The sequence below is a fragment of the Bison bison genome, unplaced genomic scaffold (assembly GCF_000754665.1).
Source record: "Bison bison bison isolate TAMUID 2011002044 unplaced genomic scaffold, Bison_UMD1.0 scf7180017864451, whole genome shotgun sequence".
Taxonomy (NCBI): domain Eukaryota; kingdom Metazoa; phylum Chordata; class Mammalia; order Artiodactyla; family Bovidae; genus Bison; species Bison bison.
In genome coordinates this window covers 8,700,756-8,723,246 of record NW_011495013.1, presented here as the reverse complement: position 1 = coordinate 8,723,246, position 22,491 = coordinate 8,700,756, and the positions used below count along the sequence as shown (strand labels likewise).

The 22,491-nt window shown below is 41.3% G+C and overlaps 1 protein-coding gene across 3 annotated transcripts in view; it reads right to left on the bottom strand.

Moving 5' to 3' along the window:
* Window positions 1-14,800: 14,800 nt before the first annotated feature.
* Window positions 14,801-22,491, bottom strand: part of CWH43 (cell wall biogenesis 43 C-terminal homolog (S. cerevisiae)) — a 52,369-nt gene continuing 44,678 nt past the window's right edge. For 2 of the 3 annotated variants that reach the window (XM_010858911.1, XM_010858913.1), the window contains 2 exons: window positions 18,804-18,959; window positions 14,801-15,397 (listed from right to left, as the gene is read on the bottom strand). In XM_010858911.1, the coding sequence (XP_010857213.1) occupies window positions 15,319-15,397; window positions 18,804-18,959 (235 nt within the window). In that variant the 3' untranslated portion in view covers window positions 14,801-15,318. The remainder of the gene's footprint in view (window positions 15,398-18,803; window positions 18,960-22,491) is intronic. The other variant, XM_010858912.1, reaches the window with a different exon arrangement.

Genomic DNA, 22,491 nt, shown 5'->3' with positions numbered 1-22,491 from the left:
ATTCACAGAATAGATTAACCGCCAGACTGTAATGTGCAACATAAAGTATCTAAACTCAAATTATTTTAACACCTGCTCATTCAGAACTGTGTATCCCAAGATTGACCTATGATGGGATTAGTGTCCTTATAGCCATATGAGGATACAGTGAGAAGTCAGCCGTCTGCAAGCCCAGCAGAGGGCCCTCACCAAGAACCAAATCTACTAGCATCCTGATCTTGGATATCCCAGCCTCCAGAAGGGTGAGAAATAAGTGTCTGCTGCTTAAGCCAGACATTTTGCTATGGCAGCCTGAGCAGACTAAAGACAGGAAGTGGAGACCTCACTGCATTCCTTCCTGAATCCACCTCAACACCTCACTGCAGCCACAGTCATTTTCACCTACACCTGGACTCTCCCTCAACATCATGCTCTAAGGTCACTCTCAAGGCTAGTGCCTGGATTTCTTAGCACTGCAGATCTCCAGCTCCTTCTCCTCACTTTTTTCCTCTGCCACCCTCCACACATACTTTCCCCATCATAGTCCAAAGTGGCTCTTTAGCTCTCACCTCCCATTCCTGGCCGCAGAAAGAAGAGGCCTTCCCTTTAAGGACACTGCCTGGAAGTCTCACACACTCTCTCCTCTTAGATCCTGTTGTCAAGAACTCAGACTCATGGTCGGTCCTCACTGCAAGAGAAGTTGGGAGATACAGCCATTCTTTCCTTACTGTCCATGTGTCCAGCTAAAATTTGGAGGTTCTTACAGAGGATGGAGGAGAAGAAATATCAGAAGACAACTAGCAGGCTCTGCCACGGCAGTGTGTCTCAATTGTGATTTATATCACCAGGAAATCTGTTTCTAATGAAGTACTCAAGATTACGAATGAATTATTAGTATTTCTAAAACAGGAGTAGATGCAGGGTCACTTCTTTGTTAACACTTACTCTCTCCCTCATATTTTGATAAGTTTTCTTGAGAGGTAGTGTTAAATTCCTCAGTAGGGAATTGAGTAAGACACAATCTTATCGATGTCTCGGTCCGCTGTGAATCACTGCTGCTAATAGTTATGGCATGTTTTAGTTGTTCCAAACCTTTGTGGTTTTGTCAGATGTGAATATATTAATGAGAAAGTGTCATGCATTTATCTTAATGACAATCGTCTTGGCTCTCACGAAGGGGAAAAGGTTAAGAAATCTTACACCAAATGAGCTCTGAAGTGCTAATCAGTTCTAAAACATCTGCGATTCAGGGCATATAAATTCTCTTGTGCATGGACCACTTGAAATAGAATCACGTAGGAAGCTTGTTAACAATACACATTCTTAGGCTCACCACATACTGATAGAATAAAAGTCAAGGGGAGTGAGGCCCAGAAATGTGCCAACTGCACGAGTTCTCCAGGTGATTCATAGGAGCACAAAAGTTTCAGTGCATTTCCTGGGTCTCTCTGAGAAAAACTTTGGCTAATACTTTTTATCATCTCTCATGAATTAACTTGGCTGCATCTAGCTGCCAGGCTGAAACACGCACAACTTGAGTCAGAGGCTACTTGCTTCTAGAGCAGGAGTCCCTAACCTCCAGGATCTAATACTTGATGATCTGAGGTAGAGCTGATGTGACAATAACAAAGGGCACAATAAATGAAATGCACTTAAATCATTCCAAAACCATCTCCAGCATGGTCTGTGGAAAAACTTGTCTTCCACAAAACTGGTCCCTAGTGCCAAAATGGTTGGGGATATCTGCTCCAGAGGATGATCAGTAATGGATTTTACTAGCTGTTCCTCACAACAGCATGATGTTGAACTGCTACGGTCTACAGCATCACTGACACTGCTGTTCTTTGCAGCTTGGAGTTTCAGGGGAAAATTACATTCACCTCTTGAAATCTGCAGATGGCGACTGCAGCATGAAATTAAAAGATGCTTACTCCTTGGAAGGGAAGTTATGACCAACCTAGATAGCATATTCAAAAGCAGAGACATTACTTTGCCAACAAAGGTCCGTTTAGTCAAGGCTATGGTTTTTCCAGTAGTCATGTATGGATGTGAGAGTTGGACTGTGAAGAAAGCTGAGCGCTAAAGAATTGATGCTTTTGAACTGTGGTGTTGGAGAAGACTCTTGAGAGTCCCTTGGACTGCAAGGAGATCCAACCAGTCCATCCTAAAGGAGATCAGTCTTGGGTGTTCATTGGAAGGACTGATGCTAAAGCTGAAACTCCAGTACTTTGGCCACCTCATGTGAAGAGTTGACTCATTGGAAAAGACCGTGATGCTGGGAGGGATTGGGGGCAGGAGGAAAGGGGACAACAGAGGATGAGATGGCTGGATGGTATCACTGACTCGATGGACATGAGTTTGAGTGAACTCTGGGAGTTGGTGATGGACAAGGAGGCCTGGCATGCTGCAATTCACAGGGTCACAAAGAGTCAGACATGACTGAGTGATTGAACTGAACTGAACTGAACTTGAAAAGGGTAAACATGTTCAGTACACTCACTTGCTACCATCCCCACCTGTCTGTATTGGCATGGGATCACAAAATGTAATATACAAGGTTATAGTCTGTAGACTGTAGATTTTTTCTTTTTTTAGCTTTTGTACATATACTGATGTATTTGGGGGCTAATAGATCTATCTTAGCAAACAGAAGAACTTACACTACTGATGCTGTGGCATCTGCAGCTATATAGGAAAAGAGGAACCGAGGGTCTGTTTTGAGCTCAAGGTTCGTTACATGCTTCTGATACACACAAGCTTATTTAACTCTCCTTAACAGTCCTGTGAGATAAAGCATCTCACTTTATTTTCATTTTCCAGAGTGACTAAGTAACTTGTTTAAGTTCATCCAGAAAGTGAAAGAGGCTAAATTTTTACTACCTTTCCCAACCCACGTTTAATTAGCAATATAGGGAGAAAAAAGGGTGGGGAAGAGGATATATGGCTCTTGAGTCAGCAGGTTTCCATCACAGCGTCGCCTTCCAACATTTTTGTTTGAGCATCCCATCAGTAAATATGTCTGAGTGCCTCTCCCATCTCTGTGTATTTTTTAAATAAATATCCACATTAGAAACCAGTTTGCTTTTCGAACTCTCATGGGTATCAGAATCACCTAGAGAACTTGTTCAATCACAGCTCATGGGATCCCATCTCCAGAGGGGCAGAGATTCAGTAGGTTTGAGATGAGACCCAAGGATCTGAATTTCTAGCAAGTTCTCAGGGGCCTGGAAAAGACCCTGATGCTGGGAAAGATTGAGGGCAGGAGGAGAAGGGTGCAACAGAGGGTGAGATGGTTGGATGGCATCACTGACTCAATGGACATGAGTTTGAGTAAACTCCGGAAGATAGTAAAGGATAGGGAAGCCATGGTGTCCATGGGGTTGCAAAGAGTCAGACATAACTGAGCAACCAAACAGCAACAACCCAGGGGACAGCAATGCTGCTTGTGATGAACCTCGTTTTCAATAGCATTGCTATAAACATAACCCCCAAATCGAGATTCTAAAACACTAAAATACAGTGGAATAAAATAGAAATTCTAGGGACTTCCCTGGTGGTCCAATGATTTAGAATCTGTTGAAATGCAAGGGACTCGGTTTTGATCCCTGGTCAGAGAACTAAGATCCCACATGCAACTAAGAGCAACTAAGGCTGAGCACCACAAGGACAGCCCGCATGCCACAACTGGAGTCCGTGCACCTCAGCGAGAGATTCTGCATGAGGCAAATAAGATCCTGCATGCTTCAGCTAAGACCCCACACACTCAAACACATAAATATTTTTTTTTAATAGTAATTCTAATATTTTCCCTGCACTCCAGGAGTGAAAGAACTCATTTTGGAAACCACTACACTAAACTGAGCCACAGTAGCTTTCCCTGGCAGAGAAGGAAGCTTGGTGGCACTTTCATAAATCACAGAAATTTCCCAAGCCTGAGACACTGTGGGTAAAGGAGATGATAAAGGGACGCATCAGATGGGCACAGCTCAGGGTCTCACTAATACTCCCGGGTAGCACTCAAGCGCTCTGCCTTTCATTTGCAGCTAACTACTCCTATCATCTTTCCTCTGCTTTAATTTGTTTCCCTTTGTGATAACAGCCACCATTGCTTTTAGGTGATGCAATCTAGCACTCCTCTTGTTCCTTTTATGGAAATTCTAGCCACTGCAAGTACATGTGGTACTTGATATCCACAAAGCAAAAATGTTCCAAGTGAAGGATGCTTTGATTGAACTTTAATTTTGCTGTTACTTTGAAGTCCTGAGCTACTGGTATGCAATATGCTGTTCAGCATGGTTACATTCAGAAGCACTTAGAAGGGAATTTTCCCCTGCTTACATCTGATGTACATTTCCAAAGTGCTTTTGTAGATTTCATGAGTGATTTTGCTGCTTTGTAAAAAATAGGACAGGTTTGTATTCAGTAAAGAAAACAATTTTCAGTACTTTGGAAGAGGAGTGATGAGGTATTTGCAAAGACTTGGTGCATAAATTTAAATCTAAAGGCGACTACAGCAATAAGCTATAGACGTCATAGAAGCCATAGCAATAGTCTATTATAGCAATATAACTATACTATAAATTAGATAATATGTTACATAATTAATAATATAAAGTAATACTGGATAATATAGCAATAGGCTCTGCTGCAGTAAGAAAAAAGAGGGTTGGTATAGCCATTGCTTCACTGGAAAAGGCAAAGAAACATCTTTTGACATTTTGAAATAAAGAAAAGTGAAAGCACAGCTTATTAGTGAAGACAAAGTGCCTTCGACCAGAGAAAACCCCAGAATTTCCCATGACCAAATCTGAGCAATAGAGCCAATGTCATGTACTGGGCGGTGCTTTTCAAAAACATCATTTGTACTGTACAGGAGAAGTACCCTGAAGTGTGCTCGGACTTTTGTTAACTAGTGTCTCAATTTAAAGCCAGGTTCCCAAGGACTGATTTTTATTGGCCAGTGAAATGACTCCTCCTTATTCCCTCACCCAACAACTGTTTATTTCCTGACTAGTTTCTGTTTCTCACCCCCATTCATCTCAACTAAATGGCACTTCTTTCATGGGTGGAGCCCCTTGCTTGCTCAGAACTCAACATAATGGGACTGGCAGCCTAGGCTCATAGCAGCATCTGACACCACAACAATTATCCTGACCCGCAGTTCTTACAGAAAGTACTCCCCCTTTTCCCTCAGCCTTCATCTCATTCCTGCTGTAGGAAGAAAATAGGTCCCATGGGAAAAGAGAGCGCATGTACCATCAGAAATGCAGGCACTTAAGGTAACATGCCTGGGTCCTCAAAAGTCCTGAATTCCCCCAATATACTTGAAAGGCTCAGAAGCCAAAAAGAGGAAGAAGAAGGGTTGCATATTATGTTCATCAGAAAATATGTATTTGAGCCCAGCAAGGTCTCCAGCAGTACAGGTATACTGGCCTTGGAATCAGCAGTTGTGAGCAGTGTTGCAACTTCCCCATCTCCTAGACATGCCCTTCTGGTCAAATCAACTCAGTTAGCTTGAGGATTAGTTTCCTCATCTAGAAAATGCAAAGAAAACTCCTGAAATCTAGCTGTGGCAGATTAAAGATGCTCACATAACTTTTCCATATCTTTCCTATTGAAAATGGGGTCCTGGTCCCCTATCCTTGAATTTAGCAACTACTTTGGTGAATAGGATATGGCAGAAGTGACTGTTCTATCCAAGCCTGCATCTTAGTCTTCTGGAAGCTTCCATTTTCTATCCCCTGGAATATTCGCTTAGGACCTCTGAGCCACCATATATAAAGTCCACCTACTCAACATAGAGAGGACAGCTAAGAGACTCAGATGAGTCCTCCTCTCCAGCCTTCCTCATCAAGATACAGTCACATGGGTAAAGCCAGCCAGGAACCTCTGGTCCAGCCCAGCCACCATCCATATGCCAGCAAGTGACTCAGTGCCACAGGGGACAAAAGGATTGTCCAGCTAAGTTCTGGCTAAGTTTCTAACCCACCATAAAAATGTAATAAACCTCAATTAAAGTGGGGCTGCCCTGCTGGCTCAGATCATAAAGAATCTGCCTGCAATGCAGGAGACATGAGTTCGATCCCTGGAATGGGAAGATCCCCTAGACAAGGGAATGGCAAGCCACTCCAGTATTCTTGCCTGGGAGATCCCATGGACAGAGAAGCTTTGCAGGCTACAGTCCATGAGTCCATGGGTGGCAAAGAGTCAGACAGAACTGAGCAACTAAGGCACTCATACAATTAAAGTGAGGAGACCAGAAGGGGATGCTTTCATGCCCTGTGATAATAGCAGAGACCCACAGGAAGAAGAAAGACTCCTCTTCTTTCCTGGCAAGGCTCAGCCTTGGAATGTTTACTATAGCACTCCCAACTCCCTTTTCCCCTCTATACAAGTGGTCTCCTTCCCTTGCCATGTGGGGACTTCCATGTGGCTTGTCGTGGTCACAGACCCCAAATTGCAATTGTCTGCTGATCCAGAATAAACCTGGATAAATAAACCTTTGCCAGAGAAATATCTGGCAGTCTATTTGTCTTAGGTCAATACCACAAAATCATGAGACATAGTTTATTATACAATAATATATTATTAGGACATCAGCTAAAAAAGGTGACTGCTATAATCAAAAAGAAATTGCAGGTGCAAAAGGATTTGCAGACTACAAAGCAACATGTTTTGTCAATATTAGATAAAAGAACACAGTCTCTGAACACAGGTGTTTACAATGATTAATTTTGTGACATTTGCCATTCCTGTTGAGGGATGCAAAGTCAACTGCCGTCAGGCATCTGTGGTAGAAATGAAGAGAAACACATTCAGCTTCTAGTTCTTTATTTTGATGGGAGCCAGGGCTTTGTGCGGAGAAAGCAATGGCACCCCATTCCAGTACTCTTGCCTGGAAAATCCTATGGATGGAGGAGCCTGTTGGGCTGCAGTCCATGGGGTCGCTAAGAGTCGGACACACTGAGCGACTTCACTTTCACTTTTCACTTTCATGCATTGGAGAAGGAAATGGCAACCCACTCCATTGTTCTTGTCTGGAGAATCCCAGGGACGAGGGAGCTTGGTGGGCTGCTGTCTATGGGGTTGCACAGAGTCGGACACGACTGAAGCAACTTAGAAGCAGAAGCAGGGCTTTGTGAATAGGGATATTAATGTTATTTCCAGCTGGGAAAAGAATATGTCATCAGGCTTTTATTTATTTCATTAAGGAATTTAGGGGAGTGATTTCTTTTCCTATGACTATATGTACCTTAGAGTATTTTGAAGCAATGATCTCAATTAACCGGAGTATTCAAAGATGGTATTCTAATTATCTGAAAATTTCATCAATGCTTCTTGTTGATCTTTCTTAAATGCTATAATAACTTTGTCTTAGTATGTTGTTTGGAAAGTCTAAACTCTTAAAAAAATCATGAAAAGTTAATTTATTAAAAAGCTTATAAGTTGAGTGTTTCAATAGAGTACAGTTTCCCATTGAAATAAAGCTATAAATGATAAGATTCCAAGACTTAGAGGCAACAGAGTTCCAAATGTGCTATAATACTGCATAATTGTACATCTTAAAGTTTTTTAAAATTTCTACAACCAATTCTATGCTGTGAACTTTTTTTTAAGCCTCATAACATACACTCAGCCTGATCAAACCCTTTTCAGTAAGATCTAGGGAGCCCCCAGGATGTCAGACCCCAAGTAGGATGGCAGTTTCACGAGGGCAGAGGCTGTGTCCAGGCTCCCTGTGCTCAGCACAGAGCAGAGACCTCAAAAGCTTGCTGTCATCCCTGAAGCAGCACAGCACAGTGCCTAAGGTGTGCTTCAAGTCAGAGAGACCTGGCTTTGATTCTGCCCTGCTTCTTGCTAGTGTCAACGTTGGGCAGAGCTCAGCACCTCTAAGCCTCAGTTCTTCAACATCAACCTGAGAATTGAGTGTGCCTACCACATGGAGCTCCTGCAAAATTTAAGTGGGGGACTTCCATGGCAGTCCAGTGGCTTAGACTCTGCCCTTCCACTGCAGGGGGCTTGGGTTTGATCCCTAGTCAGGGAACTAAAGATCCCACATGCTGAATGGTGTGGAAAAAAAAAAAAAAATTCAGTGGGACATTTTATGTAAAGACTTGTCATGTCTGGTACATAATCAGGGCTCAAAATGTGGCAGTGATCATTATTACTATTACTGAACACAGACTCATCCCAGGTGTGGCTCCCAGAGTATCCACTGTCCATTTCACCAGTTCTGGGGAGTGGTGGGAGGAAGGAGGATCTGCAAAGAGTATTTGTGACAATTTATATTTCTTTTTCCCCCAAATATTGGAGATCAATTAAGTTTTATTTATATTTAACATATGGGTTAATAGTAGTAACATGTATGGAAGTTATAAGTAAATATATTGAGAGTGTATGCTCATTTTTTTTTTTTACTTATAGGGCTGCATACATCAAAATATTTGTAAAGTGTTGGCCTAATTCTTCAAAAAAGTCACTGTATCTGAAGCTGGGCAGAGGTGGACACTTGCCTCAAAGAAGGAGCCCAGCTGTGAGCAGAGGGAGCTAAATGTTCTTGGCCACAGGAGAGATCTTGAGTCTCTATCCTCCAGCCTCCAACAAAGACAAGGTCCTGCCTTCTTAAGGGAATGACCTTGGAGGAGTAGATTAGTAAAGGATAGTAAGAGAGGAAAGGAAGAATTCTAACAGACAACCAGCCAGCCAGGCAAAGCTGGTGATGAAGTTAGCCAGCAAATGGGTTCGGACTACCTTTGCTCAGAGTGTCTCAACAAGATGGTGGGGTAGGGTGTGTGGGGGGTGGTGTGTCAAGCAGAGTTTCCATGGTGTTGCTGAGAGCAGGATGAATAGAGTGAAAGGAAGAAATGAGGTCCAAAAAATGGTTGGGAAAGGAATCTCCTCCACCAGTGATACAGGCCCTGTTCTGGTGCCTGGCGGGAGGGGGAAAGGAAGGAGAAACAGAGATGCAGGTGGAAGGTCAGGAATGTCCCTGTAGGGTGGTGAGTCCAGGATTGGGTCACCATCTGTGATTAGAGATGTGTGGCAGACAGACAGACATAACTCAATTTGGTGCATCAGTTTTTATGGTGTAGAAGCATGGACTGTCCATCAGATACTCATGATATACCCTGGAAATATTTCCCCTCTCAATCCCAAATTTTATGGGAGGCGATATTGTATGGAACACACAGTGCTGAACCAGGGAGTCAAGAAAACTGTGTTCTTGTTTCAGCTTTTCTGTTACTTAGCTATGTCCTTGTGTAGGCACCTAGCTTCTGAATTCATTTTGTCATCTGAAAAGAGAACTAATTTACATGATCTCTAGGTTCCCTTCCAGCCCTGTGATTATCAATTTCAGGATTCTGAAAGGGGTATATGTTCTTAGGAATTGCCTCTTATGCCTATGCATTGAGTGCAGAGAAAAGTTATAGTCTATTAAGGTTGTCTGATTATTTGTGTTATCAATCAATGTTTGACTAGGTGGTTCCCCTTCTAGAGTCTTCTTTAATGTCTTTACTCTGAAATAACTTGACTGTGTTACTGCTCCTATTAGCTACTCACATAATGAGGTAGCTTAAGGCATTAACTCAGAGTTCCTTGGTACTGACTAAAGTGTTCTAACTAAGAGAGCGAGAAAGGGAGAGAGAGACTACATTATTAGCTCATAAGAAGCTATGGCTAAAATAATCGGATGCTTCCCAAATACACTGAGATTGAAATAACTACTGACCCAGCTGTATAAAATAAGAAATTTTATCTCATTTTATCTTTAATCTTTACCACTCTACAATAGAGTGGTATTTATCTTTACCACTCTACAATACAGCAGGTCAGCATTTTTCTCATTTCTATTCTCTTCCATTATCCTCATAATCCATTTGATCATTTAAAAAGTGTAGTAGAATTCAAAAACAAAATGAGAAATGAGAAAATCGGTTGGAGAGAAAGCAGGGAAAAAAGGGAGAGCCTGGTCTCCAGAGTGGAGGAGACATTGGCTATTAAGAGTATATGTCCACTGTAAAGTAGGGGGAGAGATTTGGGTGTTTCCATTCCCCGCATGGGACTCTATCCTCTTCAATCTATAGACTGTACAGTCACTGTATTATCAGACCTGTTCCCTTGGTCAGTTAATGATGCTATAACAAAGTACAATGGACTGAGTGACTTAAAAAACAAATGTTTCTCACATAGTGGGAAGTACCAAATCAAGGTGCCAGCAGATCCAGTGTATGGTGACAGCCTCTTTCTGGTTTTGCAGGTGGCTTTCTTCTCCTTGTATCCTCACATGGTGGAGGCAAGAGAGAGAGAATACTCCTTTGTCTCTTAGGAGGGCACTAATTCCTTTCATGCAGGCTCCACCTTCATGACCTTATGACCTCTTAAGACTTCACCTTCTAATACCATGACATTGGAGGTTATGATTTCAACATATGAATTTGGGGAAGACAAAAACACTCAATCCATTGTACCTGTTCCCTTAAGGGCTTATTCAAGAAACAAATATATTCTCATCTTAAATTTAAAAGGAATCTGGGGGGGGGGGGAAATTTGTTGTCTTGCTTGCAAGCTCAGTCTTTAAAAGAAAAAAAAAAAAAAAAAATGTAGGTGGAAAATTTCCAGAAATGTTAGAAAATGTTTACAGAGTTACCCTTAGAGATTTTCTGTTATTGCAAAAAAACAAATTAGGGAAAAAAAACCCAGAAAACTTTATATTGTGTTGTACTCTGCTAGGAAACAGTGCAAACATAAAGAATCTGTATACCTTCTCTACCCAGTAAGCTGGATGTGAAGAGGAGCCAGGTCTATAGATTTCCCCAGAAACCCTTAAAGTAAGGAGAACTAAAAACATATTGTATTTTGCTGGATTGACATATTATACCCATTTACCAATCATTCCAAGTGCATTTACATTATCAAAGTTGCCAAAGCAGTCTCCTGAGTCTCAGGATAGCAACCTTCCCCCTCTGTCCCTACCCCAGTTTACAACCAGCATCAGCCTCCTACTCCAAGATGAGTCTTCTCAGAAGGGCTCAGTCATCAGAGAAACTGTGGTTAGCCACATCCTCACCCCACTCAAAACATTAGGGCCTTTACTGTACCCCAGGATTCAGCAACAGCAAGCATCTGTAAGGCTGAGCTAGTTAGAGGTGCTCTGAATTCCTGGACTTGCATTGGAATGATCATTATCAGGTTAAGGGGGATTACATACTATCAGGGTTCCATGAACTTTTTGTTACAACTAGTTAAAGATGTATACTTGCACAAAGCACACTATGGTGTGAAGGTATAAAGAGATTATTAAATATGTGTCTATTTAAATGGAGAACAAAGATAGTGTCTTTGCAAATATTAAGCAGTTGTGCTGGAATTTTCCCCTTATCCTTATTCCCTGGGAGCCTTCCGCTGGTGAACCTGAATGCCTTCAGACCTATCTCCCAGCTCTTCAGATACTTGTCTGTTCTGATGTTAAAGCAGTCCACTGAATTCTTCATTTCAGTGTATTTTTGTAGAGTGGTTTTATAGTATTTTTGAGTCCTAGAACTTTTCTTTTTCAAATGGGCTGTGTCACTCCGTATAATTTTACAAAAGTATAATTTTCCTGCTGGAATGTTCAAGCTTAGCTTTTAAGCCCTTGAACACAGGAAGCATCGTTGCTTTATGGTCTATATCTGATAAATCCCATACCTCAGTTCAGTTCAGTCACTCAGTCATGTCTGACTCTTTGCAACCCCAAGGACTGCAGCATGCCAGGCTTTCCTGTCCATTACCAACTCCTGGAGTTTGCACAAGCTCATGTCCATTGAGTCAGAGATGCCATCTAACCTTCTCATCCTCTGTTGTCCTCTTCTCCTCCTGCCTTCAATCTTTCCCAGCATCAGGGTCTTTTCCAATGTGTCAGCTCTTCACATCAGGTGGCCAAAGTATTCAAGCTTCAGCTTCGGCATCAGTCCTTCCAGTGAATATTCGGGACTGATTTCCTTTAGGATTGACTGTTTGATCTCCTTGCAGTCCAAGGGACTCTCAAGAGTCTTCTCCAACATCGCAGTTCAAAAGCATCAGTTCTTTGATGCTCAGCTTTCTTTATGGTACAACTCTCACATCCATAAATGACTATTGGAAAAACCATAGCTTTGACTATATGAGCCTTTGTCGGCAAAGTAATATCTCTGCTTTTTAACATGCTGTCTAGGTTGGTCATAGCTTTTCTTCCAAGGAGCAAGCGTCTTTTAATTTCATGGCTGCAGTCACCATCTGCAGTGATTTTGGAGCCCAAGAAAATAAAGTTTCTTACTGTTTCCATTGTTTCCCCATCTACTTGCCATGAGGGACCAGATGCCATGATCTTAGTGTTTTGAATGTTGAGCTTTAAGCCAGCTTTTTCACTCTTCTCTTTCACTTTCATCAAGAGGCTCTTTAGTTCCTCTTCGCTTCCCACCATAAGGGTGTCATGTGCATATCTGAGGTTATTGATATTTCTCCTGGCAATCTTGATTGCAGCTTGTGCTTCATCCACAAGCTGGAATCCACATCAGTAAGTCTGTTTCCTTTTGTCTGTTATTTCTGCCGATCATGGATTATGGTGTCTTATCTTCTACGTGCTCTGTCATCTTTGACTGTGTACTAGACATTGTATATGAAAAAATTATTTATAGAAATCTTGTGAGATCTGTTATCTTCCTCATAAGAGGATTATTCATCGTATTTTACTTTATTTCCTTGTTTTGCCAGGTGTCAAGGGGCATGAGCCATCAAGAATCACCTTCATCTCAGTTCAGAGTTTGAGATTTTGCGGGGCCACCAAAATCAGGGACTTTCGATCTTTAATGTGAACACATATCACCTATGGATCTTGTTAAAGTAAAAAGTCTTACTTAGTAGAATTGGGACAAGCCTCAGGAAGCCACAATAGAAAAAAAAAAACAACCCAAGTCATGTCAGTGGGATAGTTAATTTTGCATGTCAACTGGCCACAGGGTACCCAAAGTGAATATAATTTCTGGGTATGTCTTTGAGCATTTTCTGAATTAGATTAGTATTTGAATCCATGGGCACACTAAATTGCCCTCTCCAGTGTAGGTGAGCATCATCCTATCAATTGAGGGCCTAAAATAGAACAAAAGGTGGAGGCAGGAGGAATTCACCCTTTTTTCTTCCTTCCTGATTACTTGAGCTGGAACACTGACCTTTTCAAGCCCTCAGCACTCCTGGTTTTCAGGCATTCAGACTCAGTCTGGAATCTAACCATTGTTAGGTGATTTTGTACAACTCTAGGCTAACTGTAGGCTAAAACTCTGAGTACCTTTAAGATAGACTGAGCTATGATGTTTGGTAGGTTAGATTATTAAATGCAGTTTTGATTTACATGGGTTTTTTGGGGACATAACCCTATCATAAGTTGAAGAAGACCTAAGCACAGATGGCTTTAAAACAACAGTTATTATCTGTCAGAGATTTAGGAGCAGCTAAGCCAGGTGGTTAGACTTGGGTTTCTCGTGAGTTACAGTCAAGATGTGAACAGGAGTTGAAATACAATTTGAAGGTTTAGCTGGGGCTGGAGGTGGAAGGTGACTCATTCCCATGGCTGTTGGCAAGAAACCTTGATCCCTCCCCACCTTTCTACAGGGCTGCTCATAACGTGGCACCTGGCTTCATCAGAAGTGAGTCATAGCCTGTTATACAGAGTGAAGTAAGTCAGAGATAAAACAAGTATCATATATTAACACATATGTATGTAATCTAGAAAAATGGTACTGATAAACCTATTTGCAGGGCAGGAATAGAGTCTTAGACATAGAGAATAGACTTATGGACATAGCAGTGGTAGGAGAGGGTGGGATGAACTGAGAGGGCAGCAGTGAAATACATTACCATGCGTAAAAAAGATAGCTAATGGAAAGTTGCTGTATAGTGCGGGGAGCTCAGCCTGGTGCTCTGTGACAACCTAGAGGGGTGGGAGCGGGTGGATGGGAGGCAGGTTAAAGAGGGAGTGGACATGTCTATACCTATGGCTGATTCTGCTGATGTATGGCAGAAACCAATACAACATTGTAAAGTAGTTTTCCTCCAATTTAAAAAAAATTTTTTAAAGAAAAGAAGTGAGTCACTAAGTTTACCCCACCCTCAAAAAGAGGCCCATTAGGTCCTACCTTTTGAAGAAAGTACCAAATCACTTGTGGACATATTTTTAAAACCATCATAGCGACATCATATTTCACATATGGCCATGTGCTCAACACTGTTCAATTAGATAGATCCAAGGAACCTCCTTAGGTTGTGACATCGAACTTTTGGAAATTCTCTTATAATCTTTATCTCTGCTCCCAAATATCAAACACGCAGGGCCCTCTCCAGTTCTAAGATGTATGTGTGCCTTCCTAGGCAACACTCAGATCACTGTACCCTGTGGAGATGATGCTGTTGGGCTGAATTCTCCCCATCACCCACCTGCTTGGCGGTGGAAAGAAAATTCTCTGTGGGACCCCTCTGTGTGCAGAGATGTGTTCCCTGACAGCTGGTGGCCTGACTGGAGACATTAATGGAGTGTGCCCTGACTAGAGACATCAAGGGAGTGTGTCCTGTACAGCCAGGAAGGGATGTAAATACAGAGTAGAGACACGATTCTATCACAGCTCAGGGCAGGATGGCGATAGGCATGCTGCAGCTGCTGACTCAGCAGCTGTATGTACACAGTATTCTTCTAACAATTAGACTTAATCTTTAAAGATTTTCCCCCTGCTTTGTCCCAAGAGGGATTTAAGGCTGCTTGATTTTTGTAAGTAATCCTTCCAGCTCATTAAAAAAAAAAAAAATCCATTTCCTATTTTTAAGGATTAAAAACTTAAGACATTTTTGTTATTCTCTCTCTCACAGTAAAACTTTCTTAGATTACCCCACATTCTATTTTTTTATTTAAAAAATTAAGAACAACAATTTGGAAAAATGCTTGTATTTAGCAACATATATTATATCGATAGGCTTCCAGGTGGTGCTAGTGGTAAAGAACCCGCCTGCCATTGCAGGACACATAAGATATTCAGGTTCAGTCCCTGGGTTGGGAAGATCCCCTGGAGGAGGGCATGGTAACCCACTCCAGTATTCTTGCCTGGCCAGAGGAGCCTGGCAGGCTACGGTCCATGGGGTTGCAAAGAGTTGGTCACAACTGAAGCGACTTAGCACATACATTATACTGATAGAATTTCCCACTGGGTAGATACTGTATTTTTCCAAAATTGAGGGGGTTTTTTGTGTGTATCTTCCCACTTGAGTTCATCTCTTCTTCTTATAATAGTTTTATTTTCCTTGGGCCTATTCAGTCAGTGAATTCTTGTTTAAAATGGTTTATAGAAAGTATTTGGGAGTGCTCATATGGAAATGATGATTGTTCTCAAAGTTGTGCCCCTCTTTGTAGGATCCAAATCTAAAAAAAAAAAGTAATCCATAAGTAAACACTATCCAAAAGTTAGGTTCTTATGTAAAATTTCAACCATAATCTATTGTGGCTTACTTATCTATCATAAAACCTGCAGAGATGTGATTAATTTATAAAACAGCAAATGAATAGGGGGAAAAAAGGATTCATGCCTCTGGAAAAGGCATATTAAGTTTAACCTTCAAAGTCCTCATTCCATGATTACATATCAGTCCACAAACACAACTGTTTAAGAATTATTGGCTGATAATATTTATGAAAAATAAGTCTGGATTTTCTCCCAATGCTCAGTTGGAATAATATCCATTTTACAGTTGAAAGGAAGTTATTCATGTTACATGTATGGATCTATAAAATCTATTTTGATACATTTGCAACTTTGAAGTCCACAGTGCTCAGGTTCTACAAATTAATGATTTACTTTACCAATGAATATTTAGGTAATTATATAGCTCTGGTTGGTATGATGAAATACAAAAGGCACTGGAAAGGAAGCCATGACTCCCTTTTCTTCATCAGTGATTGCAATATCCAAATAACCTCAATAATGTAGGAGATAGGAGATCTGTATACTTTGACATCACAAAACAAAAATAAGAGATATTAAAATTTTGCATAACCTTTTTGCTATTCCACAACCAGACCAAGTAGAAAGGAAGTAATCAAGGATATACCCAAAGATGTAGAGAGTCCCTTGAAGACTTTCTGTAATAATGAAAGACTAAAGGTACAAAAACCCAATTGGTTAACTAAGTTTGGTATAGCCATATAGTGGAATATTATGCAATCATTAAAAATATTTTCAGAAGAGTACTTTTTTATAGAAGGAAGTTCATCATATACTATTTGGATGAAAAAAATTAGATTAACAAATAGAATGAACATATACACACATGTATGTTTCATAAATTTACAAAGTTGGGTGATATATAGATACACAAAAAGTCAAAACGTTAGTCATTTCCAACTCTGTGACCCCATGGACTATAGCCTTCCAGGCTTCTCTGCCCATGGAACTCTCCAAGCAAGAATACTGGACTGGGTAGCCATTCCCTTCTCCAGGGGATCTTCCTTATTCCGGAGATCAAACCCACTTCTCCTTCATTGCAGGCAGATTCTTCACAGTCTGAGCCACCAGGAAGCCAATATAGATACATATACATATATATTTGTGTGATATATATAGATACATATGCATATAAAAAAGCAAAGATGTATCCAAAAATATTACCAGTGATAATCTTTGAATTGCTGATTTCCCCCTAGAACATAAGCTCCACAGGACAAATATGTGGTCTTATTCACCACTCTGTCCCCAGTTTCCAGCACATCTTGATGCTAACATGGTACTGGCATCATGATGCTCAATGGCTATTTGCTGAATTAAGGAATGGGATTTTTTTAAACTTGGTATTCTTTGGCTATTTCTAGTTTATAAATTTTCATATGTACACATTTTTATAACAAGAAATCTTAAAGCAGGCCTTCTACTTATGCTTCTGTTATTTTCATAATTAAACTGAGTGAGAAAGCAGATCAAACCCTTTCACAGTCGGCTTGGACCAATCTGCAGTTGTGATTAGCCAAAAACACTTTATTTGGACTTCTCAGCACTCCTAATATGAGAATAAGGAAACAGGAAAATTTTGTTTTCTTCCCAGATCTTTGAGCTTCCATTTAAGAAGTCATCTCAGTCAACAAAGGGCTTCCCTGATAGCTCAGTTGGTAAAGAATCCATCTGCAATGCAGTAGACCCAGGTTTGATTCCTGGATCAGGAAGATCTGCTGGAGAAGGGATAGGCTACCCACTCCAGTATTCTTGGGCTTCCCTGGTGGCTCAGCTGGTAAAGAATCCACCTGCGATGCAGGAAACCTGGGTTCAATCCCTGGGTTGGGAAGATCCCCTGGAGAAGAGAAAGGCTACCCACTTCACTATTCTGGCCTGGAGAATTCCATGGACTGTATAGTCCATGGGGTCACAAAGATACGGACAGGACTGAGCAGCTTTCACCCAGTCAACAAAAGGAGGGAAGATTTCTATTTCACTCCTACTGTTACTACTACAAATATTGTTGCCGCCATTGCAGCTACTGGCTCTGAAGCATTTACCAGGCACTATTTTAGGAACTTTGTGTGTCACTCAAAGCTCAAAAAACCTCAAGAGTCAGGCACTACTGTTTTTCCCATTTTGCAAATGAGATTTGAAGTTCTGAGAGGTTAAGCAACTTGTCCACAGTTGCCCAGCTGTTTACTGAAATGACTGAGGCTCGCAACTGGGCAGCTTCACTCCGGGCCCATGCTCTTCACAAGCACATTGCAGTTACAAAGGGCAAGGTCAAATACAGCGACGGAAGCAAATCCAGACTGGGCTAGAGCTCTCCTTAAATTCCCTGCCTACACTATCGTACAGTTGTGTCTTGTTGTAAGGAGAGACCAGGGAAAAAAAGAGAATACCTAAATGTCATTTTTCCCCATACAAAATGAGGTCTGAGATGTTTCTATAGCTATTAACTGGTAAAAGTAGTAGAAATGTCAAATAATACTAACAATGTATTGAATATATGATTCATTCTGAGCCTGCTTTAAGACAGATATTGCCTCTCATTACCCAGTCATGGGAGAAGCACAAAGTACTTACTCCAAACCACATGTTTTTCTGCAAACAAGTTTCTCAGATAACCTCTATTTAAAACAAAACGGCACCCAATATGTTTCACAGGGTGGAATATCTGTAATGGAAATGAATGATCCATTCTCCATAGTCGCAATCTTAATTGCACATTAGAATAACCTGCAAAGGTGTTTCTTTTAAACCCAAAGCCCAGGTATCATCAAGAAGTTCTAATGAATTGGTCTGGGGTGGGACCAGGCAGAGGGAGTTATTAAAAGCTCTCCAGGTGAGTGTCAGTGCAGCCACCACTGAGAATCACAGCACCCAGTGATGCCAACAGGCCTCCTTCCCGTCTGTTGGCTCTGTCACTGACTAGCCACGTAACCCTGGTGCAGTTCTATTACGTTCCTCAGCCTGAGCTTCCTTACCTCCAAAACGGGCATAACAAGAATACCGGTCCAATGAGGATTATGGAGATAACACACGACACACCTAGAAGAGGGTCTGGGACGCAGCAACACTTTCACATTAGCTGTTACAGTGGTGATAGTATGGTACCATGTGGTTGTTTGTGCCTGAGGCTGGGACTTCAGCACGCTTCTCTGTCTCAGAGAGCAGGGACCATAACTTCAGCCCAAGTGAGATGTTATAAAGTTTACCAGGAGCTCCTTATGTGAATAAACCTCTAGAATCTAATCGGTAGCTCACTGTGAGGTACTATTTAGGTCCCTAGAGGGGATGCATGAGCTCATAGCTCTAGTTCACATAAAGGAACTCACTCACCTGGGATTGAAGTGAATTTTCTCTGGAACTTCCCTATGGTCTGTGACCACTTTCTGGTTGTCTCTATAATTAATTGGGTCATCAGGAATCCTAAATTTAGCTACCTGAATTTCAGAGTCACTCAGTTCAGCGTGGGAGATTCTTGCATAACCCAATCTGTGGCAGAAACAGAATTGGTTTGTAAAGATTTTACCATCATACTGAAATCTGATGAGATCTGGCAGATAATACCTTCACTAATAAGTCAGTTTCCCATTTCTAACTCTGTATATCACTAGAATGAACTGGATTTATTACTCTAAATGTTTACCAAAATATTTCTTTTATGATGTAAATGAATAAAGAACATGCTCATAGATTTAATTAACATAATTGGCAACCTTACTCTACTTTTTTATAGTAACTAACGAATATTCTATATATACAAATTGCCTCTCACATAATTGTTTTGTGTCAGTAGCAGGAATTCTCCAGAATTCCTGGAGAATTTAGGAGCAAAATCCTCCAGAATTTAGAAGCATAGTCCTAAATTCTTTTTTACCTTAAAAAAAAACTACAAAGATCACATGCACATTTTCATTCACAATTAAACATCTAAAGAAAAGACTTTTAATGGCTGAAAGCATCAATTCTTCGGCGCTCAGCCTTCCTTATGGTGGTCCAAAGAACTGGACTGCCAAAGAATTGATGCTTTCGAACTGTGGTGCTGGAGAAGACTCTTTGAGAGTCTCTTAAACAGTAAGGAGATCAAACCAGTCAATCCTAAAGGAAATCAACTCTGAATATTCATTGGAAGGACTGATGCTAAAGCTGAAGCTACAATACTTGGGCCACCTGATGCAAAGAGCCAACTCATTGGAAAAGACCCCAATGCTGGGAAAATTTGAGGGTATGAGTAGAAGGGGCTACAGAAGATGAGATGGTTGGATGGCATCACTGACTTAGTGCATATGAGTGTGAGCAAGCTCTGGGAGATGGTGAAGGACAGGGAAGCCTGGAGTGCTTGCAGGCCTTGGGGTCACAAACAGTCAGACATGACTTAGCAATTGAACAACAACGTCTGAAAAACTGCACATTTTTAATGTCTGGGAAAAAAATGTACATCCTGCTTTTGCTTCAAGCTTTCAGTTCTCCAGGAATTTCAAAGCACTTTGTAGATGTTATCCAAAGAGTTATCAGAAGCTCAGATGGAAAAATGGGGGAACATGAACAGCCAAGAATTAATTTTATTTATAGTTTGCCTCTTTAAAAGTCAGCTTCAGTCTGACTTTTATTCAAAGAACAAATACATTCATTTGTTCATTATTCAAAGAACAAATGTATTTCAAGCCCCTACTACATGGAGGCATTGTTCTAGGTATTGGAAACAACCAGTGACTAAAACAAATTTCTTGCCCTCATAGAGTTTCCATTCTAATTGAGGAGGGCAAATATATGTATATATGTATGGTGATAAGTACCCAAATACTGTGGGATAACAAGCAGAGGACAGAGTACAGAAAACGCTAGGTGGCAAATGCTGTTATTCTATAATGAATGGTCAGAGCATACCTCTCTGACAAAGTGACATTTGAGCAAAAAGCTGAATGAAGTGAGGGAGCAAGCCGCACAGGTATTGGAGGAAGGGTGTTCTTGGGAACGGGAACAGCAAATGCAAAGGTGCTGAGGTCAAATGTACTTGGCTTTTCTGAGAACCAGCTCCACAGTGACTGGAATGGAGTGCGTAAGGGGAACCTGAGTTTGCATAGGGTAGCAGATGATGCAAAGCCTTCCTAACAGACTTCAGAGTTTCTCTGAGAGGGAGATGAGGCATTGTGCAGAGATGCAGTGGCTATGGTGTAGAGAGCAGACATCAGGGTAACAGTCAAAGAAGAGAGACCAGTTAGAAGGGCACAGAGGTAATTTAGATGAAAGACCAGCAGGGGCTTGGGCCACAGTGGCAGAGGGAGGAAAACTTAAAACCTGTAGCTCCATCCAGAATAGAGACAGAAACCCAGAGCTGGAACAAGTGGAGAAGCAAGCCTGCCCACCACAGCAGATGAGAGAAGCACAGCCTCAGCATCAGATGTGGCTCTGAGCTGTCTGACAGGTTAATGCATTTGTCTAAAAGCTCAGGTCCCAATTCTGTGTAGTTCCCTGTAATTCAACGTCACTCTCTCTAGTAAATCTAGGTCATTTATTTCCCAAATCTCTAAGATCAAAGTTTAACCCATTTCATAGATTCTGCCTTCAAAAAGCCATTGAAGATAAGGAACCTGACAATCTAAATCTTCTACCAAAGCACAGAGTCTTTCATTGTTGTCCAGTAAGTATTTATTAAGTGCCTACTGAGAGCAGGGCATTGAATTAGATGATCCAGGTAAAGTTTATAGAATTGGTTTCCTGGACAGAAACTGAATAACAGTAGTCCCTAACTGCATTAATTTTGACATTTTCAAAATTACCTTCCCATCTGTTACAGACTAAATGTTTGTGTCTCCTCCCCCCAAATTCATGTGTTGAAGCCCTAAACCCACCCTCTCCCCTGTGCAGCCACATTTGGACCTCTAAGGAAGTAATTAAGTTAAATTAGGTGGTGTAGGTCCCTGATCCAGTAGGATTAGTGTCCTTATAGGAAGAGTATCGGCTTCCCTGGTAGCTTGGTGGTAAAGAATGCACCTGCCAATGCAAGAGATGTGGGTTCAATCCCTGGGTCAGGAAGCTCCCCTGGAGAAGAAAATGGCAACCCACTCCAGTATTCCTGCCTGGGAAATCTCATGGACAGAGGAGCCCGGCGGGCTACAGTCTATGGGGTCCCGAAGAGCTGGACACAACTTGGTGACGAAACAACAGCAAAAGGAAGAGATATCACAGAACATGCATGCTCTTTCCCTCTGTCCCCAAAACCATACGAAAACTGATTTCTGTTGCTAAAGACACCCAGTCCATTGTATTTCTGTTATGGCAACCTGAGCAGATCAAGATACCGTCTCTCGCAGTCATAGTCACTATAAGCATGCGTGTGTGTGTGCACGCGCATTGCGCTCAGTCGCTCAGTCATGTCCAACTCTTTGCCACCCCATGGACTGTAGTTCGCTAGGCTCCTCTGTCCATGGAATTTTTCAGGCAAGAATACTCGAGTGGGTTGCCATGTCCTACTCCAGGGGATCTTCCTGAACCAGGGATTGAACCCATGTCTCTAGAGTCTCCTGCATTGGCAGGCAGATTGTTTACCACTGTGCCACCTGGGAAGCCATATGTATGTATATATATGTCCAAAAATATTGCCATCCCACTCTCCCAAGGAGGAAAAAAAGAAGGTTTTGGGCCACAAACGTACAAACAGAGCCCAGTCATTACTTATAATGGGCACTGGTACTACAAATACCCCTGTTACTTGGCAACGAACAATTTTTACATTTTGAACTTATACCTATTTCAATCTAAATCATAAACTGCTTTCTAGAGACTCTAATACCCTCATTAAAGCAACCACTTTAATATGAACTTAAACAGAAGTAGTATTTTCAATCTGAGATATCAGTCTTTTTCTTTTGGTATTAAACTGCCCTTTGCTTTGTTTAAAGAAACACTGCCTTCAAAACAGATTTACAGTTACATGCTTGAATTCTGAGATTTTTCAGCTGTACTATTTTGGAATTTTACATATATGGATAATGCTCACTTTTTTATATGGGGTAATCTTTTT